This window comes from Punica granatum, chromosome 5 (genome assembly GCF_007655135.1).
Source record: "Punica granatum isolate Tunisia-2019 chromosome 5, ASM765513v2, whole genome shotgun sequence".
Taxonomy (NCBI): Eukaryota; Viridiplantae; Streptophyta; class Magnoliopsida; order Myrtales; family Lythraceae; genus Punica; species Punica granatum.
The window spans coordinates 2,927,922-2,953,596 of record NC_045131.1 but is presented as its reverse complement, the minus strand read 5'-3'; the positions used below and the strand labels follow the sequence as shown (position 1 = coordinate 2,953,596).

At 40.4% G+C, this 25,675-nt stretch overlaps 4 protein-coding genes across 5 annotated transcripts; all 4 read right to left on the bottom strand.

Annotated features, from left to right (window-relative positions):
* Window positions 1-3,390, bottom strand: LOC116208167 (GDSL esterase/lipase At5g03610). 2 transcript variants are annotated; one of them, XM_031541435.1, is made up of 5 exons: window positions 3,220-3,390; window positions 2,868-3,116; window positions 1,778-2,046; window positions 413-725; window positions 1-300 (listed from the first exon to the last, which is right to left on the bottom strand). In XM_031541435.1, the coding sequence occupies exons 1-5, from the start codon at window positions 3,296-3,298 to the stop codon at window positions 77-79; spliced, it is 1,134 nt and encodes a 377-aa protein (XP_031397295.1). In that variant the 5' UTR covers window positions 3,299-3,390; the 3' UTR covers window positions 1-76. The 2 variants fall into 2 exon arrangements, with proteins under 2 accessions (XP_031397295.1, XP_031397296.1); XM_031541436.1 differs by having other exon boundaries at window positions 1-252.
* A 4,099-nt stretch (window positions 3,391-7,489) lies between these two features.
* On the bottom strand, window positions 7,490-8,207 carry LOC116208169. The gene has a single exon (XM_031541438.1). It carries the CDS (start codon window positions 8,125-8,127, stop codon window positions 7,792-7,794), a length of 336 nt encoding a protein of 111 aa, XP_031397298.1. The 5' UTR covers window positions 8,128-8,207; the 3' UTR covers window positions 7,490-7,791.
* A 1,017-nt stretch (window positions 8,208-9,224) lies between these two features.
* LOC116208168 (uridine nucleosidase 1) lies at window positions 9,225-12,521 on the bottom strand. The gene is made up of 9 exons (XM_031541437.1): window positions 11,990-12,521; window positions 11,302-11,417; window positions 11,132-11,191; window positions 10,413-10,595; window positions 10,218-10,322; window positions 10,038-10,134; window positions 9,844-9,951; window positions 9,626-9,761; window positions 9,225-9,512 (listed from the first exon to the last, which is right to left on the bottom strand). The coding sequence occupies exons 1-9, from the start codon at window positions 12,096-12,098 to the stop codon at window positions 9,404-9,406; spliced, it is 1,023 nt and encodes a 340-aa protein (XP_031397297.1). The 5' UTR covers window positions 12,099-12,521; the 3' UTR covers window positions 9,225-9,403.
* A 3,618-nt stretch (window positions 12,522-16,139) lies between these two features.
* On the bottom strand, window positions 16,140-19,186 carry LOC116208166 (purple acid phosphatase 22-like). Its single transcript, XM_031541434.1, is given in 6 exon segments — window positions 16,140-16,480; window positions 16,564-16,652; window positions 16,944-17,290; window positions 17,293-17,493; window positions 18,257-18,548; window positions 18,853-19,186. Coding segments are annotated over 6 exon segments (1,329 nt in total). The 5' UTR covers window positions 19,015-19,186; the 3' UTR covers window positions 16,140-16,242.
* Between the last annotated feature and the right edge of the window lie 6,489 nt (window positions 19,187-25,675).

Here is a 25,675-nt window from a genome sequence, read left to right as displayed (position 1 = left end):
TAGAAGCAAAGAGGAGTAAGTTGTTGTTATTACATTAATCCGAGCAAACATGAATTGATGCTAGCTGATTAATGATTCATATGTCCTTAAAGAGTTGTTGAAGTGTGTTCATCAATTGGGAGAATACAGCCCTCCATCCCTCTTGTGTAGGATGGACCATGTCCCAGAAGAAGGCACGCTCAGGATTTGAGCAGACACTGTACTTCTTCTCCCCTGTTTTACTATCTAGGCTCCCGCAGCTGTACCCTGTACCTGTGCCGACGCAACATGGCTTTAGCGGGTTCTGAAATGTCGAATTTCCTAAAGAGAAAAAAGACATCAGCATACGGTTGACTAATATATTACATGTATAAGACATATATACAAATGTCGATCGCATGCATAGTTGCAAGTTATCGAGAGATGAATATACCTTTGGGATTGAGCACCGAGGAGAAGGAGCGGTAAAGATCAAAGAGGATGAAACTGGAGGTAGCCGGGGGCTTGTCGTTCACTCCTTGGCGATTCAGCTTGGCCATGGCTCGCTGTAACAGCTGGTTGTGGAAAGTCACGAAGGCATTGAAGGTTCCGTTGCATTGCCGGTACGAGGAATTGATAGTGATGGCCGGAAGACATCCCAGTGGTGCCAAGGCCGACACCACTATCCTCCTTACTCCGAGCTCGTGTATCCGCTTTACGTTTGCAGTGAGTTGGTTCACCACAAGGCTTATAAATGTCGGCAATACCTGAAATGACATTCAAACTGTACTGCTTCAGTTTCGCACTTTTAATTAATTAGCGTGGAATTGGAACACAATGATCGATGATTGCCGATGCTTGGAATTGATCAATATTGATCTTGAGAGACTGTCCAACTCGAAATCAATGTTTCACGCATAACATAGAGGTAAAAGAACTATCAGTGGCGTGTGTATGTGCATGTTTGGGGCTATGGACATGTATGAATTGAGCTATATGGCAATCATACTCTTGGACTTGAAAGTCAATCATATATATAACTGTAGACAGAAAACGTAATGTACGCAACTTCTCCGTGACTCCACTCAATGCAAGTCGATCTCAAGATATTACCGCGACGATTCAATACAGCCCCGCGGTGTCCTGATTGAGATGGTCTCTTCCATCAAGGCAACCACCCGAAGTTAATTGATAGAGGTCGAATTAGCTAGTAACAGGCCCATTAGCATTAGCCCTATCCCAGTTTTTGGGCTTTCAATATGTCCTACGTCAATATTAAATTGTCCAATTGTTAGGACGTGGCAGTGATTTTACGAAAGCGGATTTCAATAAGAAGTGGCTGAATTATAGGTTGGATCCAACCCCATCTGAATATATATATATATATATACACACACACACACACACAAAGAAAGCTCTCCTAGAAAGGCCCAAAGCTCATTGCTCCTCCCCACCTAACCTATCGACATGATATATCACCTTACATCAATGAACTCGAAGAAACTAATGAGAATCTTTGTCGGTTTCTAACATAATCCAAGCCCACCAAACAGACAAACCATATGATCAAGACAATGACCATCTAGGGCAATATTCTAGATTTTATACCATTTATACTATTCCAAATTTTATACCGGATGTATTTTTATATCTTTTTTGGTAGAATGAATCTTTTCTCGATAGAATTATACTGATGTTTTTTAATAACTATCCAATTGTGATACGTGTGGTATACACATTAAAAGATTTATTTCAAGCTATTGGGATTAAAATCTATTATACTAAATCCATAAAAAATCTGTTATATTTAATCACTGACCTCGATAGAGCCGTTCCTAACCAAGTAAGCCGCGTAATCATTGCCAGAGAGGACAACAAGGGCCACGGATGACTGCAGCTCCTCCGAGCGATATGTGCTCAGCAGCTTCTGAAAGAAATCCGTCTGCCTGCTCATGTTCGGTCCCGCTGTGAGGGTGTCGAATACGCCAGTCCCTCCAGTAGCAAAGTTGACCCCGTACTTCAAGGATTGGGGTGGCACGACGTTCCTCCACCGGTATGCCACCGGAGATTTCAGCCCGAGATACTTTGCTGTGTAGACGTACGTGGCTATTCAATTATTTGAAAGATTGATTGATTGATTTGGTAATTTTTTTAGTAAATGGAAGAATTATGATTAATTTTATGAAAAAAAACCAGATCCGGTTAGTAAAATCACGCGTGAATGAATGTAAGGATTGAGGGGGGAACATGAGGCAAAGTTGACCCGACAAAGAGATGAAAAAGAGAGAGAAAACACTGAAAAGTGCGACGACCACTATAATAGAAATCCAACATCTGGTGGAAAAAAGTAAGTCATATATATCATCTCAACCCCACAGGCACATAAGAACATTAATTGTAATGTGTTTATGCATTATATAATAATAATAATAATAATAATAATAATAATAATAATAATAATGCAAAGTGAACAGGAGAATAAAGAAAAGGCATATATCCAGTTCTTATATATATATATATATATATATATATTAACATAATAACTACATAAAGATTGATGTGTTGTTGATGGTCCTAGTCTAGTCAAGCTTTGCTGAAATTATTACGCTACATTAATCATTCACCTTCAACTTTATAGCAAGAGGTGCATGTTTGGATTATGCTACACGTGTTTTGATGGACCTTAATTAATCTATATGACAGATTAATGTTTTTAATGATGGCAAGGAAGTTGATTGAATCATTGATACACAGTAAGAATTTGCATTTTGTATGCATGATTGTATCCAATCGATCACGTCCCATGATCCATGCAACAAATTAAATTAATTAATTAAAGCCATTTCTAATTAATTTATAAAACTGTATAGGGCCAAAAGGTAATTGATATGCCGGAATATGTAACTTACCGAGGAAATCAGTCAAGACAAGGCCGTCGGAGTAGCGGCCAGACGGCTTCCCAGGGAAGGTCATCCCATAAGGGACCTTCCAAGCGCTACCCTGCTTCCCGGTGTTCCCGGTGTCGGCATAGGAGTCCCCGAAGACAAATAGCTTCGAGAACGTCAACGGTCGGACCGCGGCCACGCTGTGGCTGTGAGTGTGGCCCTGGTGGCGGTGATGATGCAATGACTTCCCAGCCACGATCACCTCCTCACGTGCTGCAATATAGTCGATCGGATAATCAACAACGTTGGCTTGGTGGTGAGGGAATGAGTGAGCCATTACACGAAGCGCGCGGCGTGCATGCTGCAGCTACCTTACCTGATGAGAGAATGAGCCAGAGTGAGAGCAAGTGAGATATGGACGGAAGCAGCAGCGGATTCCATGATGATTTCTCCATGGCAGAAGTAATGAAGGAGAGCACAAAGAGGAGAAATTGTTTATCAGAGGGGTGAGGACAAAAGAAGAAGAAATTAGAAGAAGCATATGGAATGGGACATTTGAGTGCAAGACTTAAAAGTTTATAGTAAGGGCCCACAAAACAAAGCACAAGGGCTATTTATCAGAAAAAGAAAAAAAAAAAAAGAAGCACAAGGGATCAAGTGATCGACCGATCGAGGTTGAGCTTTGCACCTTCTCCGACAAATATAGTGGGACTTGGCTGGACTCGTGTCAATCAAAATCCTAACTGAAAAATTGTACAGCAACAACAACTCCTCTTGGATGGTCTCCAAGCTCATCCAATGAAGAAGTGCGCACAGCCCCACGACCGCCCCGCCCACTGAGAGGGACGAGAGCATATGGTGGAAGTGGAACTTACAAGTTCATACCTACCAGCCGAACCAACACACACACACACACACACACATATATGTATATATTTATATATATCGCAAGTGACGCGAACGGGTAATATACGTAGCATGGTGGCCTTTTGGGCTCATGGCATCATCACGGCTTCTGCTGCTTGTATTACCCTTCCTGTGTGTATCTCGAACGCTTCAAACCGGCAAGTTCATATGTTTTAATCTGGTTTATTGTTTTGTGTAGTCTATAATGCATGGATTGTCGGTGACCAAATACAGAGTGAAATTTGATATCCTTATTGATTCGGCTTAGGCCACTTCTCTTTTCAAGGGCCCATTCTGGAGCCACACCTCATCTTTTATAGTGGGCTTTGTTATTAATTTTTAATTTACTCATTCTTCAATGTTAAATTATTCATTCTCGTGTTAATACATTCAAGAATGAAATTGCTCTGATTTAGAAGAATATCTCTTTTTAATTTAAAAATAATAATCCACTATAATTAAAATTTCCCCTTCCGTCCACCAAAAAAAAAAAGAAGAAAAAAAAAAAAAGTACTTCCCTTCCTGGTGTTCTACGCGAGTTTGACAGCCTTGCTGCCAAGCCGTAGTCCTTCCGCTCGTTCAGCTGTAATGAATAAGGGGCTGATTTGTAAATAATGATAAATTTGGGGCTAGTTTGTAAAGAATAAATATGAAGTCAGTTGACAGTTAAAATTGACTCCAAGGGTAATAGAGGAAACAGAGGCAACCATTGATGAATGAGAGCATTCTTCTTCGCCTAAATTCTCTTCTCGCTCTATCTCTGTTATCATCTCAATTTCTTCTATTCCCTACCCCCTTTCATCTTTTCAAGAAATACACATATCATCAGCTTTTAGAGAGTTGCGTCAAGATGTTGTTAGATGATCTTACTGACACAGACTTGTTGGACGACTACTCCAACTCGCCCAACGAGAGGGAGTGTATGTTGCCTTGGAGAGTGACGTCGAGGAGAGCAGGCTGCCCTGCAATGGGCGCTGCACAACTTAAAAGACGAAGGCGACTTCCGTATCATCTATTTTCACTGCCCTTCTCCGGGTGGTCCTAGTTGTAAGCGTCGATGTAGGATAGGTAGAAGTTAGGAGATCCAGATGCAATACTCTTTTTTCGCTCTTGGGGGTGAAACAGTTTGAGGTATTACACCCAAATAGCTGAATGCAATGCCTTTGAGGCTAATCACAAATCACAATGTACGCACTTCTTGTTCTAAACTCGTGATAATTTCAGACATTTTTCTTTGATAATCTGCTCGCAATGTCATGCTACTAGAGCATGACATTCAACTTATAATTTTAAAAGAATTTGAAGCCATTAGATTAGACATAGTAGGGGACAAATTTGTCAATTCATCTTCCTTTAACCGCTCACTCGCCTTCAATTTCCGCAATTCTCAGTTCTCTCTCTTCCTTCCCCCTAAAATTGGTAAATCCTGTAATTAGATAATCAATGAATCAATAATTAAAAATTTTGTATTAAACCGCACTCGTAGCGCGGGTGCAATATCATTTACATATAACTCAGAATTATCGATATGGTAACATGTGAGAAAATGATAGGCATGCTAACACCCCAAATTCTTGGCCCATTGAACCTAAAAGATGTTTCCCATAACATGCCTATTGTCAGCCCACGCCCACGCCCACGCCCACGTCCAAAGTTCCCAACGTTAATTAGGCCTGCAAACCCATCAACCAATCAAATTATCTTTTTTTTTTCTCTACTATTTTTTATAGATATCTTTTTTCTCTACTATTATAAACGCTGAAGAGAAACTTTCGTCTCAATTTTGATATTCCATAAACGACCACATTATGCCCACATTATACACTAGTCATTGACGGAGGACATTATAGTAAATTCACTAGAATAACTAAACTACTCCACCCCACCCTACCCCACCCCATTTCCTTTTTCTCTCTCTCTCTCTCTCTCTCTCTCTCTCCTTCCTTTCCACTTCTCTCTTGCTCCAATCCAAAGTGTGCAGGTCTTTTTTTCAAAAACATATATATAATAGTACTTTTTTCTTTTTCTTGGTAGAAAAGGAAAGTAATTCATTCAAGTAGTCATCCAGATATATCGAGATCTGTTACATCACGGGGTACCAAGGCCCCAGTAGCATCGCTAAACAAGGATAGACCAAACAAAGTTGGAACATGACTAAAGATAACAAGCACCGCAGGTTGATCTCCGCCTTTTTTCGCGAGAAAGTCCGCACAACTGTTTGCCTCGCGAAAGATGTGGCTAGGTTTGATGTCCTAGAACCTCCCGCTTACCGTCCTGCAATCATCAATCAGTTTTTTTGAAAGCCTGTCAGAAGAACTCGCACCCCAAATCCAATCAAACACCAACCGTGCATCAATGTCCACACAAATCCGATCAATGCCCATCTCTAGCGCCAGAATGAGGCCTTGTCGGAGAGCACACAGCTCAGCGACTACGCTAGTAATCAGTCCTAAGTTCATAGAAAAGCCCGAGATCCAGCTTCCATTTGAGTCCCTGATAATCCCCCCTCCACCTGCCTGACCCGGGTTGCCCCTACTGGAGCCTTCCGTGTTAAGCTTGAAGTATGTAGATGGTGGTGGCGTCCAGCCAATAAGAATTTGCTTAGTCTTGCCCCTCAAATGGGTTTTAATGGTAGCATGGAACTCTGCAACCCGCTCTAGAGTGAGCTTTTGTAAATCGTTGTGAAGTGCTGATCTTTTGAAGACGAAAGAATTTCTGTTTTTCCACAGCGTTCAAATTTTTTTTTGCTAACCCGGGGTGTCCGGGCTTCGCCCGACTAATCCCCGAGGCTCCGTGAACCCCCGGCGACGCACGGAGCGGGTAATCACGCCAAAGGCGCTCCGATGGCCCCAAGGGGATTCGAACCCGGGTCTCGGAGCAAACTTGAGTGCTCATTAACCACTAGGCCAAATTCCTTGGGGTTCCACAGCGTTCAAATTGCGAAGCAGAAGATGGTGCCCCAGGAGACCCCGAGTGCAGAAACTTGCTTTGATGTGCAGTTTTCTTGAAGCCAAATGTCCAGTGGAGTAGAGAAGAATTGAGTGTCGCTCCTAGAGATCTCGAAATTGTCCCAGAAAGGAGTAGCAACGCAGCCATCTCTCAGTATATGAAGAACACTCTCTGTTGCACTGTGGCAGAAAGGGCAGGAAGGGTCGATCTGAATGCCACTTTGAGCAAGCATCGCTGAAGTTGCTATACTTTCTATAAGGGCGAGGCATATAAATTATAAACAACCGGACACGAGGTAGAGTTTGACAATCCCAGACTCAGTTGCTATTGATGTAACCGACAGAAGCAGATTCTCCTATGAGTAAGGAATAAGTTGATTACGTAATAGTACCTTTTTCATAATTTATTACACACAATTTTCTTTTCGTAATTTATTACACAAGGATTAATCTCTTACTATGAAAAGAGTTACAAAAATTTTGCGGAAACTAAATTATGAATAGGAGAATATGAAATAAATGAACCCTATAACTTATTAACGGGATTTGATAAAACCCATGCGTAGCACGGGCATTGATCTAGTATTCTTAAATTATTAAAAAAAAATCTTTTTTATTTCCCGCGAAAAAATGTAGAGATTTAAGCGCCAATTGATTAATTAGCAAAAGTTGATGGATATCTGCAGGTACTATCCCTTCACGAAAATCTAGACAACAGTATTCACACTGACATTTTTCTACTGTTGAATATTTGATCATCAGATCTTTTCTCGCCTTTTCAAGATAATCGCATGGAACAAAATCACGCGATGTTATTATTTCCGGTGTTCAAGGTCTTGAAATGTTACAATATATACCGGGAGAGCTTGAGACATGATAAACACAAACCGTATGATCTATGGTTCGTACATCGTATATACGTTGTCCTCAATCGGCGATTCATGGAATTCAATGCTTATGCTACAATTCGCAGCGTCTTATAGCCAGCTGCCCAATTCATAAATTCCTATATCTCGAATAAGGAGAAGATGAAAAGGAGAAAAAAAAGTAAAACCTCGCTAAAGTAAGTATTAAGCAAAATCATATGGAACGCTCTAACTGTACTTGAAGGGATTGATCCTGATGACGAGGCCAGGGAAGACGTCGTCCGGGTCATGGATATGCGGATTCTCCTCGACTATGTATGGGTCCCCGCACTTCTCGCTGATCGTATGGAGAGTTTCCCCTTCCCTGACCACGTAAATCTCGTCGCATGGGCGTACCTTGTTGGCAAACTCGCCACCACTTCGGTGCCAAACAGCTTGTCCAGCGTCCTGGTAGACCTCATCACTTGGCTCGCAGCAGTTCATTGCCAGCATCAGGGCCAGGAGCAGGGTGCTGTACCACGACACATGCTCGGCCAGTATCATCGATGAAGATACACCCGCCATTTCTGAATCCCGAGTTGTCGGTTTTGGGGATCGCAAAGTTCAAGGTGGTTTTTGTAGCCGCGGGTGGTTATATAGGGGAGAAGATCTTGGGATATTTCATTTGGCTAAGTAATGTAATTTGATTAGGTAGTTGGAGTGGGTACAGTGTAGGCGGGAGTTGAAACGGTTCCCTCAGTGAGGTAGGAAGCTGTCAACGGCAAAAGAAAATTTTCATGAAACATTTAAGACCGACAAGGAGGATAAAAAAAAAAACGCAAAAGAAAAAAACCACGGTTGGTTTATTAAGTGCAAATGCTTTTGTTTAATGGACTAGGTCGATTCTTGTTGGTCAGTGCTTTGACTAACTCGATTTAACTTCAAAAAAAAAGAAAGAGTACAGCATGTACGTTACGCTTCTTCATTTGAAATTAAGATATTTTGAATTCGATTCTAATTCGTGGATATTATAATATGTAAATTTCTTCATATAGAAAGGTAGAGTATCATATAGCATGAGCTGACAATTCGTTTAACTAGAGCAGCTCACGCGGAGAAGTTGCCGTATCGTGCTTGTAAATGTGCCAAATATTGTGGCCGAAACGGCCTAACTCTGATGGTCAGATTGAAAGCACTTACAGGTGATTTGAAGAGTTCATGGAATGGAAGCAAAGCCCACGATGACCATTTCGATCAACAGTAGCTTTTGCTTGTAAAGTGGCTCAAATTACTGTCCGAGTCGTTTGATGAAGCCATCATGTGATTGTGATCTTTTTTCTTCGATTTAAAGGAATACAACGTAATCCACTTGACCGGGCTTGTAAGTCGACTTGGAAGCTAATTCCCATTCTCCCATGTCACTCGAACGGTTTTTGGTCTATTCGCGCCACCTTTATACATCAACTGTCCAAGTCCAAACCTATAGATCCTCCGGTTGTATATTGTTCGATATATGCTCATCCGGGATCAAATAATGAAAGCGCGATGGTCTTGCTGATCGATCATCTTTAAAGCAATTTCAATGTGGTAAAATTCAGCAGAACTTGGAAGGGCATATCAAATGTAGGAGTTCGCTACTATTTATTTCCCATGCTAGCGGTGAATGATGAAATTTTGGCAGCTTAACTCAATTATCAATTTTCCTCTTAATCTACTTAGACACTGTTGTTCTCGGAACCACGGAAACAGTTTTTCCATTCGCTAAAGCACAATAAGCAGGATTTTCAGAACAGTTTGAATGAAGGGTGACTGCATTTTCGCATTTTTGACATTATTTTTTGACAATGGAATACATATGATTTCATGGTTTCATCAACACTTTCTTGATGTGATCCTTCACTTCCTCGACATTAACTGTCCAAGCGACCGCAACCGGAGAATAGCCAGACCAAGGGTTGCTAGCATTCCACCTGATCCATGGAAGACGAAGGGAAACAACATTAAGAGAGAACAAATAAACTGCTTAAGCTAGACATAACAATCCCGATAATTATTCAGCAGCGTGTCAGCTCGAGAGTCTTACTTCTTTAGGCCCTGATCCATCAGCGTATGGCCCGTACAGATCCCCTGTGTCTCGACTCGGACTACGCCTCTCCTGTACGTGAAAAGATCAGGGCGAACTAGTGCAACAAAGCTGACAGGGTCGTGAGGAAAAATCCCTGTAAAAAAAAAAATTGCTTCATATGAGCACATGCCTCAAATTTTCAATAGGGAGATAACCATGAGAGAGGCTCCGATTACCATGGACACCGTCGGATTTCACATGCCACTCCATGTATGACTTACACATGTCCCCGAGAACTTGAGCGTATTTTCCCTTTGATTGCCTCATCTCGAGAAGGTCCTCGTCTGGCATGGAGATATGGTAATTTATCAGAAGGATTTTATAAACTAGTGCAGCACAAATAATTCAGAAACGGAAGCCAAAGCTCCACCTGTTAATTTAATCTGTGTAGTTATGTTTATTCCAACAACAGCAATATCGGCTCCTGAGGTAAAGACTACGTCTGCTGCCTCAGGATCACCAAAGATCTGCAAACAGGAACAACGAACAGAGTGATTAACTTGATTATATTCTGTCAAGAACAAAGTGCTTCCTTGAGAAGAGAACTCACATTCGCCTCAGCAGCAGGGTTCACATTGCCCAGTGCAAAGAATGCCCCACCAAGAATGACCACCTTTTTCACCTTGCTTGCAAAGGAGGAGTCTCTTTTAATTGCCTGTTGAGAAACGGAAAAATCCATCACCAGCTGAAATTTTAAACGAAAGAAGGTAAGATTCGAGGTGGGAAAAGAAAGATCTCCACTTACTAGGGCCAAGTTTGTCAGTGGTCCAAGAGCAAGTACAGATACTTCACCAGGGAATTCGGAAACCTTTTCTACCAAGAACTCAGACGCACTTTTCTCTATCCTTTTAGTTTTTGGAGGCGGCAAACCTGTGTTTCCCAAACCATCCTTGCCATGAACAAAGTCAGCAACGCGTGGCGTTCCTCCCTGTGCAAACAAGAGAAAAATTGATTTAGGTGACAATTGGGAAGGACTAGAAAGAAAAGGAGAGATGCAGCAAAAAGAAAAGGGGGAAGGGGGTGGGGAAGAATGTAAGAAGTTGATATTAAGGAGTGTCAAGTTGAAATTTTGATGAGGAGAGAACGGATTCGAATAGAATCTGACAATTTGATAACATTAGAGATTAATTAAAGAGAGTGAGCATTCATTTGTCTACAGAAAAGTGAAGTGGGAGAAATGAGCATCCACATCCACTGTTTATACAGAACACTAACTAGGCTTATTTCCATGCTTTCTGTGGTTCCTTTTACTTTGCTTCTTGTTCTCATGAAAGATGATCCCAGCCATAGATTCCGGGATGAGCTCAAATTAGTAAAAGATTATACAAAAGTCAATACAAACCTGTAATGCAGGCATAAACAGGATCTTGAATGTATTCACTAATTCAACAGCACATTATGCATTTTCATAGAGAAATAAAGAATCCATAGTATTGATTTCATTTCCAATGAGTAAAAACGTACCTTAAGAGGCTCGTGGCTGCCCTCGGCAACGGGCAAATCTGAACGTCCAGCGATCTCAGACTATCCTTTTGCATAATGAAAACAGTAATTGATCACAAAACGTTCTACATTTCAGAGAAAAAGATAAATCATCCTCCAACAAAGGCCGTCAGGATAGGAGCAGTATGTACCAGAAGCAAGGCATTGCAAGTGGCATTCTCTGTAGTTACATTACCGAAAATCGTCGTCAACCCCAACACTTCCACCTCCGTTGTCTGGAATGCCATCAAAATCGCCATGGTGTCATCTGTTTAATCAAAATGCATCAATCAGAGTCTCAAGCAACATCAATCACAATGGTATTTCAAACCATAACAAGGCAGAATCTTCTCAAAACACCAAAGGTGAATGTTTTATGCATTATTTCACGTGAAGAGAGAATTGAAGATCCAATCAAAGAATACATGCAATAGTGGATACAAGTCCTCAAAAGAAGCAGCTTTTAACAGAGCAGACAATGACCCGTTACGAAAAATCAAGAACCCGAAGCTCGGCTGCGATAATAACAAGTGATCACTACTCAGCAGCCTCCTATCAAAAATTGTCAACTGGAAAGCGCGCGCGCTCATTTTGCAAACTGAAGCATTAACTCGGCCACAATGGTGAAAAGTCAACATCTCAGACCAAACATGCTTTCCTCCAACTACCATACTTCAGCTTAGATAATTTGATTCCATCAATTATCTAATCAAATTGCTAAGATATGCCAAAAAGGATCCGATTTTGCCCAAGTTCCTTTCACTTTCTGAAGAAAATGTAACGTAAAGCTATCGCCCATAAAAGAAAAGGAAGAACCCGAGCTGAAATAGAAGGACTCACCGATCCCAGGATCAGTATCGATAATGAGCTTCTGCGGTCCACCAAAACCGCAGCCGTTAGGGGCGTCGGTTAGGGAACCACCGTGGGAGTTAGCAGTCAGTGCCTCCATCTCTCAGTACCCAATTGGGGAAAACAAGAACAGGAACAGGGACAGGGACAGGGACAGGGAAAGCTCTTCGTTTTTCTCTTATCGGATAATGAGAGAAGAGAAGGGAATAAACAAAATCAACCCCGAATCAAATATATAACCGAAGGAGTGGATTTGTTGGGTTCGAAGAAATACGAAGCTGAGCCAGCTGCCCCCGCGAGAAGGAAAGGAAGGAAGGAAGAAAAGCCGTCTCTCCCTTGCTTCCTCTCCCTCTGTGGTCTGGGGAGTTGGGTTTGGTCGGTCGGTTTAATTAAGAGGAAGAGAAAAGAAGAAGAGTCCCACAGCGGGCTCCCTGGGCCAATGAGGACACGCCACGTGGGGCTGTCCCGGCGGGCGATCGATCTCGTACCACACCCTCTGCCGTTTTGCAGCAGCTGTCCTCTCCTCTGCGCCCTTTTATGAATTCGATTCTGGAAAAGGTTGGGATCGATCCCTTTGTTGCCAAATCTGCCGGTCGTCGAAGAGCATATGCCCCCTTGATTCGTTCATAAATAATCCCACATCCCTTTCTCTGTGAATATCCGATTGGGTTTGATTTTAAAGGTTAAATAAAGTTGATATTTTATTTTAATTGATTTGTAATAATTGTATTGTTGAATGATGAGAAAAATAATGAATAGTCGAGAGAATTTAGTATTAAAAATTAAATTGAATGATTTAAAAAATTTAAAAAAAAGTAATAATTATGTTGTTAAATTGAAAATAAGTGAAGTTAAGTGTAGGATAATTAAAAAAATTTCCATAACGAAATGGGCCCCCTTTTCACCCTTGTCCCTCCTTCAATGGTCCGATCCCACTTTTTCCGATGATAACGGCACTATAGAAAAGTAGGAATAATTGGGATTCGATTTTTCTCTTTTCTTCAATGGTTCTTCTATTTATTTCTTTATATACCTGAGTTTTTAAGAAAAGAGGAAAAGACGGAAGTAATCCGGTCACCTAATAGATAAGATTTATTATTCTACCAAGTGAAACGTACACAAACAATGACGCTTTAATTCCTTGTTTGACTATGCAAAGTGCGCGAGCTAAAGCAATGCCCTGTATTTAGTACTTATATTAGGGTGATGTATACTCACTAGGAGGGTTGGGTTTGCTCTCTCGATGGGGCCAACCGACGTGGAATGTACTTGGAAATCATGGGAAAGTGCTCCGAAGTTGTCCTTATCCACGACCATTTTCTTTAATTAATCGTGACTTGGACAGTAATTTTCTTGTCCTAATATTTCAAGGTATCCACCATCGATACTCGACAAGAGACCTCGGATTGTAATTTTCTTGTCCTAATATTTCAAGATATCAAACCATCCATACTCGATAAGAGACCGTGTCCACATCAATGCGGAATTAATTTTTTTACTTCGGGATGCACTTGAGTGCCTGTCATTACGTGGTGCGGAGGGGGACGAGGATTATAATTTACCTTCCTCCGGGTAAGAAGTAAAAATGAGGTCAATTGCCTTTTTTTCCCCTTTAATATATAGCACACGCAATTTCATTTAATTGGACCTTATTTAATTCCACAAAAGAATACTGGTTAGGCTGGTTTTGATTCTTCACCAAACAAGCTAAGAAAAGCACATGCATGGCCCCACATTGCACGTGTGTTGAAATAATAAAACGATAATTTTGGGGTGTATTAAGAAAGCTAAAGAAATTAAACAAATCGAATCACAATCTTTATGAGAAGGAAAAAAAAAAACACGAATCTTTTTCACGTGTGTACCATGATTAATTAAAAATAATTATATATTTTCTTATGGTAATCCATTCAAAGCAAAGACTTTCTTCAATCTATCAAACATGGAGTCCTTTTTTAAGACTAATCTCGATTTGTTAACGCGTCACAATTGAGAAGTTAAATATAAAAATATAAATCTTAAATGATCACTTTTTAAATATAATTATTATGAGATCTTAAGAAAATCGAAATGATCATTTTTTTTCTATGGAATTATGAGATTTTTAAAAAATCGGAATGATCATTCTCTCAATGTAAATATATGAGATTATCCAAATATATGATACTTGCATTCCTGCCAGGCAATCCCCAGCTTTCTCACATAAGGCAACAATTTTAATTGCCATTTACACCTTAATTAGTATCATATATGGATATGAATATGGATATTTATTCCTATTTTTTACGCTTTATTTTTCTATCCCATCCCGAGAGACATCGAATAGATAAAAAATCAATTTGATAATAACTCAAACTTTTGCAATGTCAATCCTGCAACCTGTGATCGGATTAAAAACCCAACACAAGATGGAAAGACGTTGTGGGAAGGAAGAATCGAATTGTAGATATAAATGTAATCATTAATAATTGTAATCTACAATACATATATCTATCTATCTATCTATCTATATATTAGCAAAATTAACTTGAAGAATAATAAATGTTCTTCAATTAATGCATTTAAAAAGTATAAATAAGATAAATACTATTTTGAAATTATAAAAAAATATAATAATATAATTTGAAAATATTGAATTACTAACAAAAATACAATTCCTTTTTTAATAAAAATAAGCAAAAATGAATCATTTAAGTAATTTTAAAATTTTACCAAAAATAATATAAAATTAAGAAATTAAATCCATGAATAGCATTGAATTGGACATTTTCAATATTATTATAATAAATTTGCATTTGATATACAAAATTGATGTTCATGTTAGAATATTAAAATTAATATATATAACTTATTAATATTTAACATTATAATATTAGTGTATATTTAAATATATAATTAAACTAAGCCTCTGCAATGCATAGGACAATTAGTTGCAAAATTATTATTGAATCATAAAACTCACTCTTATTGTAATTGAAAATTACTCTAACTTTTACACAAAATGGTAACTCTACTTTATTGAATCGAATTAATTGCCCGACTAATCTAGTCAAGTCGGGTCGGCTCACTAAGAGGTAAAAATTTTATAGTGTGGATTTTCTGCATTCACAAGGATTCAAACCCGAGACATTATTTAAGCAGAACAAGCGCCGAACCGCTTGAATCAACCAACGTTGATATATAAAATATAATTTTTATATTTAATATGTATTAAATGCTTCAATCTAATATGTTCACAAATTCACAAATAACTATAATTTCAATAATTATAGATGATCATCCTAAGTCAATTTTCGTAATAAATTACTTAATGCAAGAAATTGTGAAAATTTTCAATTCTCGATGGTATTTAACTTGGACAATTTTTTATGCTGTTTCATTTCTTTGCTTGATATGTAAAGATATGTTAATGTATTGGGTGAATTCCATGCGTACACTCGTGGTTTCGCAAAATGATATTGACGTTCTCTCCTTTTGAAATAAGACACTCACCATCCCTGATTTTGCTGATGTGCAAGGTAGGTGACTCATCCCTATGTAAGCTCATAATCTAAAATTAAAATAAAATTGCCCTTTAAGAAAGTTTGAGATTTTACAATAATAAAGGAATTAAAAAAATATAAAAGAATGACAGTGTAACAAATTAGGGAAACAACCTCGAGAATTATCGTGCTTGCTAAGAAGGTAAAATAGTTTCGGCCTACTTCATGTCGATCCGGTCTATTGTGGGCTTTACTTCACTTAATGTAGGCCCCGAAGAAGATGTGCTCTCGGGCTGAAATGGCGCCTATGGCTAAGATCGATGTCCGAAATTGAAGTAGCCCACCTTTTTTTTTTTTTCTAGATGTCCATCCCAGTATCCAGAAGCTCAACAGGTCACAATAAATCTACTTTGAGTTGGATTGACCATTTAAGGAGTAAATCTATCCCAACATGAATTTTCTTAATTCAAATAACTCAAACTTTAGATCTTAATTAAGAGGAACGAGCACCAAACCATTTAAACTAAATCACCAATCTACTCCACGCCAGTAGTTCACTTTTACTTTTTCTTTCTTTTTAATAGATGATGATGGAGATTCATAAATAAATAGCTGAAATCATTTGCCTCAGTGTTCTTCAGACGGGGCCTTTTGCCTGATTATATAAGCAGTGCGCATGTGTATTTCTCTGTCCACAGAAATAGATCTAGTGGTGGACCTTTCAAAATATATATACACAATTATTTTCATACTAACTTTTGATCAGAGCTCATCCTTGTTAAGTGAAAAGGATTGTGAGTCTTGATATGAATCCAAGTCTCCCATGCACTGTCTAGACGAGACCAGGCTCTCCAGCCAGACCTCGTCTGCCACGACTGAGTTGGTCTCGTTGTTGCGGTGCCATGACCAGTGTGCATGTGTAGAATTGAATATTCTCAGCCGGCCATGGCCAAAGCTCGGCTCCCGGAACAATGACAACCGGGATGAAGGATTCTTGAACCTGTACGTGTATGATAAAATATGGGCATTTCTTTTAATGAAATTTGAAAAAGAATATTGTCTAGTGATTCAAGCAATTCTCACGAGAGTGCAAGCCCTTCTCTGTTGCCTCCATCTCCGACTGTCACGTAAACCGGTCCACACGCATTCGCGTTGTTGTCGTAAATCCTCGTCTGGATAAATGCCAATCATCAAAACCATGACAATCACGGACTCGGGTGAGATTTTTTATCATATTCCTCGAGTGTACGCGATAATTGATGAGGTTTCATCACCACTGGATGAAACATCCTATTGTTTAGAAAGAAGGCAGGTCCCTCAATATTCATCATATATATATTAGGGATAGATCCTTCCCGGGCCCGAATATTAGATTTTTTTTTTCTTTGTAAAACATTTATGAAAGTAGAAAATTATAAATAAAAGATAATACGCAGTAACGAAAATCTATTGCAAAAACTTACGAATCTCTCGTATGCATGGACATGGCCGGCGAAGACCAGATCGACCCTGGCCTTGAACAGCAACTCCTCCATTGCCTCCCGCATGCTGTCCCCTTCCCCTTGGTGGGCCATGTTCGTATTGTACCACGGTGCATGGAGGAGCACCACCAGCCACGGTGTGGTCCCCCGGTCCACCCTGGCAAGGTCTGCTTCAAGCCATCGGTACTGGGCCGACCCAGGCTCGAACTCTGTATATGAGCCAAGCATAACAATATGCACCCCAGCAACATCGAAGGAGTAGTAGAGGTTCGATGGGGAGCCACTCTCCTCATAGGGCATGAGCCACCGTGAGTTGTAGGCCTTGAAGCCGTGAGGGTAGAGGAGAGGTTTCCCTCCGTGACCATCCATGGCCGCTGGCTAGCGTACAGCTCCACCAGGCGGCCAAAGGAGTCCCAAAGTGGCTGCTGGCTGTCCGCGTAGGAGAGGTCCCCCGGCAGCAGGAAGACGTCGTAGTTCCGGCTGCCAACGTGCTCCAGGGTCGACTTGGTCCACTCGGTCTGCCCTAAGTCCCCTGTGTATGTCGTGAAATGCGAAAATATCAATCCAAGAATATCCATAAAAATGCTTAATAATGAATTTCTTTCTGATTTATGTCCCGTTCCTCTTCCTAGCTATATAGCAGAAAAGAGATCAGAAAATTCTTCTGCTCTAGGGTGACAAAATTATACTTAACAATATTTAAAAAAAAAAAGAATTCGACCAAGTTCCATATGTCCCAATTGAACAATAGTAATTGGAAATATCGATAGTTTACTATGTATATATAGTCATCTTCGAGATTTTTCAACTCCATGATATATATTGATGTGATGTGCTTATAATACCCAGTCTATAGGGGGGGGGGGGGGGGGGGGGGGGGGGGGGGGGGGGGGGGTGGGGGTGGGGGGGTTGGGGGAAGAGAGTTAAGTGCTTTATTTTTATTGAATACTAGTTACTAAAATACCAACGAAGAGGTCTTATTGTAGTGTAGTCTAATGATATAACACCGCTTCAAAATCAAGAGATCTCGCCACGAAACTTTATGTACCTCTTTATTCCGCTTTATATTTTATCCCTTACGATCGAAAAATACTTACAGAAATACCAGTACTCATCATCAGAATTATTTAAAAGGAAGAACTGAAAGCGATTAGAGTGCACTCTTCCACTTTAGCCGGTGCATTTGCTTCAAAGCATTAACTGACTTAACTTTACTATGTATCCACCAGAAAGTCTAAATTAAAGACAAAGGACATAGGCAGAAAATGGAAAATTTAATGAAAAGCACTACTCACCAACTACTGCAAATTCAATGGGAAAGGTAGGAGGCGGTGTCTTGAAGCTAAATTCGGGGCCGGAGCCACCGCACAGGTAGTAATATGTTGTTCCTGGCTCCAGCGGCCCGATCTTGACGTGATGGATCTTCCCAGAGCTGTAGAGGAAGTATTTGTAGAAAGTGTGCTCTCCGGTCGCCACTGCATTGTACTCCCCCGAGGCTGTCCCATACTCCACCACCGAGCGCCCCTTCTTATCGTCTGTAATCCATGAAACCCTCATGTAATCTCTCCCCGCCATGGAGATGTGCACCTATAAAAGGGCAATTAGTGTATGCACATATATCGTTCAGTTGTGTAAGCAAGCATAATATAATATATTAACCTCAAAGTAGCATATTGAATTGAGAATGCTTGAATGTCCAAAAGTATCGACATTGAACATAATTGATGGCCATCAGGGTTGACAATAAGGACGATGAATCGAATCGTAGCATGATAACAATGCCGAGACTGGAGAAAGTAATTCACAATAAGATGATAATGCTACCAATATACATATGATCGTCACCACAATTTATTCCATAAAGATATCAGGGTGTATATGGAAAATCAACCTGCTGAGGTTCAGAATCAGATCGGTCATGGGGGGAGATGATAATTGGGCGAGCAGGGTGTCGAGAATATTCATTCTGAGAGGCGACTGCGGAGTGGAAGGTGAGGAGGACAACCGAGACAAAGAAAAGAAAAAAGCCACGAGCCTTCCATGCGGAATCCATAGTATAATCTCCTTCGCTAATCGGACTCTAATATTAGACGTGCGAGATAGCATTTGTGATCATATATATATATATATAAAGAAGAAGTAGAGGAGAAAGGTTGAGGATAAAGTTTTTAAAAGAACAGCCGAAAGATGAGAGGAGAAGAAGGCAATGGCGTAAAGGAAGTTCATACCAAAGAAGAATATGCATATTTCAGGATATGCTTTTGCAATTGTCCATCCAAGGCCACGGAGAATTTCTGTGAGCTTCTGTTAGTCATCCTTGTTGCTTTCACGGCTTGGCTAACAACTTATAATTGGCTCGGCTTGTCCATGGCTTCGGCTTCGGGTTGGGCCAACAGTAATTACTAAATAGTATCCATCATATGAACATATGTAATCATAATAATGTACACTCCCGCGCAAGTTATAATAAATGTTACATAAAATAGTTAGTTGCTAATATTACTAAACGATGAGTGAAGCTAGCCAGGCCGATCTACTGCTCGCTAAAAATCTCGCCAGTTATCGCTAAAACGTTATTATTATCATTTGGTCATAATTTGTTGAGAATAAGTGTAGTTTGTGAATGAGGACTGTCTTATGTAACACGATAGATAGAACTAAAATTAACCATAAAACTCTCGAACTAATCTAGTTGTCTACCTTCATCGTGTAGAATCAACATAAAACTCTCGAATCTTTGTTTCCACTGGCCGATCGAATTCTGCCTCAAGCTAGGAGCATGCAGCCAAGAAAAGATATGGAAAATATTCCTGAATTGGGACCACGGGTAACTCGTCTCTGTTGTTGTCTTAGCAGACGAGAACTAAATCTACGTGGGTGGTTCCTAACTTTTCGGGGACTTTTGGTTTCAGAGATTCCTGAAATTCGAATAGTTAACAAAGTTGTCAGCCACATGTGAGGCAGGTCAAACCCTTTGCTTCTCTACCTCAAGCGAGCTCAATCATGCGATCGAGTAATCTGGGAATATCCTTGGAATCTGCTCCTCAGAGAACGCACCAATTTCATTAGATTTTGTATAGAGGAGACACACGAGCATATTTTTTCGGATTAAATTAATAACTCGTTTAACCTGATGCAATGTCGCGAACTGATTTGGCAGCAAGCAGACTTTATTCATATTTAAGTGTTGATATCCATTGAATGCACTACGCGGCATCCGCAAGTCGACATTCGTGAAAGAATTTGCCTCAAACCAATTAACTAAGGTCTTCGTGTTCTTACGTACCCAAAAAATTTGATAAGTCAACGACAAATGATTGGTTCATTGGTGTAATAGTGTGCAATCAATTAGAACACCTGAAAGAACAGCTAGCTCAATCATGAAGCATCCTCCCTGTAATTTGAAATCCAAAGAATATGCCCTTTTGTTCATACTAAGTTGGCAATTGTTTCTAAGTAAAATAACACCACTTCTCGTACGTACCCGCAACGAATTAATAAAAAGGCTTGACTATTATCCTTTTGAGTGTTTGAGATCATCTCAAAGTGCCGAGGCGTGATCGATGAACACTCCGTCGTCTCTGAGGAATCTCGATCGATCATCAGCTGCAATTACCTTGTACGTAAACTTTTGACTGACTGATTAATATTTTGGGCTAGCTAATGTTTGGTGGTATACCATTCGTTGTATTTTATGGTTCAACAGAAATTATTGGATATAGAACCAATTGTATGACAGTAATGGGGAATTAGGTGCAACTGTTTATCTTAGCTAGTGTTCAGCGTAACCCCGGCTATGATCCGTTCCAAATGCACTTATCCATCCAGACTATTAATCCAAATTTAGCTTCTCAATACTATATACACGACGTATTTCCTACCTGTAAGGTCATATCATATCAATTTGATGGATGCAATTGACTCTGGTTTAGGTATGCTTGCATAAGATCTTTGATTGCTCCAAAGGACCAAATCTAACCTTTTTCTTTGGTTTCTACGGGAGAAAAAAAAAAGGTTGTAAATGTTTATTAGCTCGTAGATCGATTATAACGGGATGGAAAAAAGAAATGTCATACAATCATGATGAAAATAGATGAACATGGTCCAAAAATGTCGTGTAATATTTTTTTTACGTGAACTAGGGACCGATATTAAATTAATCAATTAAATAGAATAGATTCAAGGAGTAAAAACAACCGCAATATCCCCTAAATAAAGAGGAAATATCAAGAAGATTAACAATAAGAGGAGAATCAATAGATCGCCGAGCAAGTTAATTCACACATAAATTGCCTTCCCGATATGTACACCGCATGTCTGCCTCCTAGTCTCGATCAAACAAGCCACGAGCTCTCAACAGTGAAGCACATAGAGTCGGGTTCAAATGTATGTATATAATGTCAATGTCGTGGTAACAACAATGCGTCTAGACCAACTATTAGCCGAAAAAAGAGCGTTTAATCATCCATTAAATTACAATATGCATTTAATATATATATATATATAATATGTATGTATATTATTAAATGATTCCTGATGAGATGGTTTTTGGTGGAGGGGAAAAGCGCATATGTCCGACGAATTGAGAGGGGCATTTCCCCAGGGATTTACTTTCCTGCAATAATTAGGTATCAAGAATAGAATTGGAGCAGAAGACGATAGTCCGTTCTCATTAATTCGATAGATATGTATACATTCAGGTCCAAACAATAAAGAGAAAGTAATATCTATGGCTAAACTAGTGACTCCTAAATATGGTAAATTAGGATATGTACATAAATTACAATGGAAAATAAATCTTTCCATAACACTCTCCCTCAAGTTGGAGAATGAGGATTCTGAATTCTCAACTTGCTGAGAAAAAAAGAAAACTGATTATGCCCAAGTACCTTAGTAAATATGTCTGCCAGTTGAAAGTGCGTAGACACGTGGGATGTTGCTACAGCTCCAGAGCGCAGATGTTGCGGAACGAAACGGCAATCTATTTCAATGTGCTTGATGCGCTCATAGAAAACCGGATTAGAGACGATATGGAGAGCTGCTTGATTATCACAAAAAATATGCATTGGACCTGCATGATAAACACCAAGAGAGCTGAGAAGAGAATGGAGCCATAAGAGCTCACTGACAGCTGCTGCCATAGCCCGATATTCGGATTTGGCGGAAAACTTGGAGACTGTTGTTTGCTTTTTGGTCTTCCAAGAGATGGGATTCCCGCCTAAAAAGACTAAATATCTAGTCAAAGACTGTCGAGTCATTGGACAACTAGCCCAATCCGCATCACAGTAAGCTGTTAAAGACAGAGAGGTTGGTCGGATAAAAATTTCTTGTTCAGGGGATTGCTTGAGATATCGGAGCACTCGCAGAGCGGCGTCCCAATGCCCCTAGCGAGGATCTTGTAAGAACTGTGATAGAATATGAACATGGTAGCTGAGCTTCGGCCTAGTGATTGTGAGATACAGGAGGCGACCAATCAGACGGCGGTATTGGCCAGGATCAAAAATAGGATCGCCACTGTTGTTAGACAACTGGTGCTATTGCTCCATAGGGAAATAAGCAGGTTGAGAACCTAGCATACCGGCCTCAGTAAAAATATCAATAGTGTACTTTCGCTGATTGAGAAATAGACCAGAACTGTTGCGAATAATCTCTATCCCCAAGAAATAGGACAAAGGACCAAGATCCTTAATGTGAAAGCACTAGTGGAGATAATTCTTAAAACGAGTACATGAGACAGAATCATATCATCATCATAAACCAGAACTGCAAGAAACGTGTCACCACGGGAGAAGGTGAATAGAGAATGATCAGCTCCGAATTGTTGAAAACCATATTGAAAAAGAGCAGTGGCAAACTTAGAATACCAGTTGCGAGAGGCTTGACGAAGGCCATATAAAGACTTCCGCAAATGGCATACCCGATTAGAATCACTGGAACAAAAACTAGGAGGAAGGGACATGTAAACCTCATTCAATTCCCCATGAAAAAAGGCATTATTGACATCAAGCTGGTGCATCTCCTATTCTTTAGCAATATCAATGGTTAATAAGCAGTGTACCGTGACCAATTTTGCTACTGGCGCAAATGTCTCGTGAAAATCGACGCCTTCAACTTGAGTGAAACCCTTGGCCACGAGCCGAGCTTTGTAACGTTCCACAGTGCCATCAGCCCGTCTTTTAATCTTAAAAACCCATTTGCATCCGATAGGTTTCTTCCCGGGAGGTAGTGATTGAATAGTCTGGGTGCCTTATCCTCAAGAGCGCGAATTTCGTCTGCCATGGCAAGACGCCATTGGGTATCCTTTGCAGCCTGAGAATAAGTCATTGGCTCTATGTCGGAGTCAATTGCAGCAAGGAACAACAATTGGGTGGCATCAATATCCGAATAATTAAGATAATGCTCGAGGTGATGAGACGTACCTGGAGAGTGCGATGGAGCGGGTGATATGATGGGGGGAAGGAGAATCTAAGTAACGAGCAGTGTAGGAGACAAAATCATTAAGCCAAATTGGTTTGCGAATATTCCGTGGAGCCTTGGAACGAGCTATAGTGTCTGCTGAAGGGTTAGTTTCAGCAATCGGATCGGTATAGGAAGATACCGGGTCGGCAGGAGAAATCAGGCCAGGCAAATTGACAGGCGCTGCGGGCTCAGTGGAGTGAAGTTGGGCCAAATGAGGCCTAGTGTCGCTACTGGACTCAGCTATATCAGGCTCAGCGAGAATGGGCTGGGCTGTCCTGGACGCAAATGGGTTGGGCAGATGATGGGCCGAACTGTTCACAAATGAATTGATGGACTCCAATTGGGTCTGAAGTGTCTAAAAAACGGATTCCCGAATTATCCGAACCAAATGCAGTCGGACTGCCAAAAGGAAAATCTGCCTCACTAAATTTAACATCCCAAGAAATAAAAAATTCTCGATTCTCCAAATCAAAAACTTTCAAACCCTTCTTTCCAAATGGGTACCCAATAAAAACACAGCGTCTCCCAAATTTTTCCTTGAGACGTGGGTTATGATGTGCATAGCAAAGACATCCGAAAATACGAATATGTCTATAATTCGGCTTCTTACAAAAAATGAGTTCAAATGGTGTCTTGCCCGACAAGATGCTCAAAGGTGTAAGATTAATGAGATGTGCTGCGGTGGAAACACATTCTCCCCAAAAATCTATTGGAAGCAAAGCTTGGAACATCAGGGCCCGGGCTACGTTGAGAATGTGACGATGTTTGCGCTAAACCCGTCCATTTTGTTAAGGAGTATCATTGCACGAAGTTTGATGAATGATGCCGTTGTCAGAGAAATAATCTGGGACAACCGAACTCATGAATTCCGTCTCATGTCACTTCTCACCGTTTTCACTGTTCGATCAAATTGATTCCTGACCAACTTGCAAAAACCAATCAGGAAATCTTGTGCCTCCGACTTATTTCGTAAAAGATAAACCCATACAGCCTGGCTATAGTCATCTACAATTGACAAAAAATTACTGAGCACAAGAAATAGATGAGATTTTATAGGGTCCCCAAGTGTCACAATGAACCAATTGAAAAGGAAATGAGGCTTTATTTGAACTAATGGGAAAATTTGAGCGAGTTTGTTTTTCCCGGCAACATATGTCACAGTGCGAATTATTAGCTGAACGATGCACAAAAATAGAATTGTTCTCAAACCGAATACGGAAAGAAGGGTGTCACAACCGCTTGTGCCAAATATCTTCATCATATGCTCTCATTGCCCATAATCTCTGAAAAGATGAGGATACTCGTCGTAGAAGCCAAACCCCCCCGTGAAGTTCACCCACTCCAATCGTACTCTCCGAGGTGTGGTCCTAAATCAAGCATAAACCATAAATGTATTGTATACTACAATTAAGTTCCCGAAATAATTGAGTCACAGACAATAAGTTACAATTGAAATTCGGCACATAAAGAACATTATGGAGGACCATATTGACTCCAAAAGAGACTTTTCCTATAAAAGTAGTTTTCATTGTTCCATTTGGAACATGAATAATTGGACCATTATTAACGAGAGTAATATCAAAAAGATTATCCAGGCTACCGGTTATATGTCGTGAAGCTCCCGAATCAATAATACAATCAAGGTTCGAAGTAATAGGCTCAAAAGTCTCACCAATTAGTCGATTAACCTCATCATCATCACGAGGAATCATCGACATGCGCTGCTGTAGTTGGGCCTCAGAGAGATGGGCCAGTTTACTAAGGTCTGCTGGCTGATCAGTATGGGCCTAGGCCGCGGTGTAGTTTGTTGGGCTTTGATGAAAGAACTGTTAGGCTGACTGACCGGGCCTCCATTGCCCACGGTTCAGTTGGGACAGGCGCTACTTAGATGGGCCACCCGAGTAAGAGTTACCCGGGCCTCTTGAATGAGAAAACCCGACCCCACCTCCTCCCCGTCGATTCTGCAGAGTCGAGGAAGAAGATGACGAGTTCCTCCCGCCCGGCCAAGAGCTTCCAACGGAGGATCCTTTCGAATTTCTTTGGTCGGAACTTGGATATCCATGCAGCTAATAGCAAGTGGCCCGATGATGACCATTTCGACCACAGCAATCTCAGAAAGGGCGAGCTAGAGTTTTGTTTACTCCTATGCTGAAATTGCTGAAATTAGAGTTGGAACCCCCACCGAAATCATGGTTGATTTTGGCCGTAAAACCTAGTGTTTCAGACGTTGCTTCCCTGTCGTGTGTAATCAGACG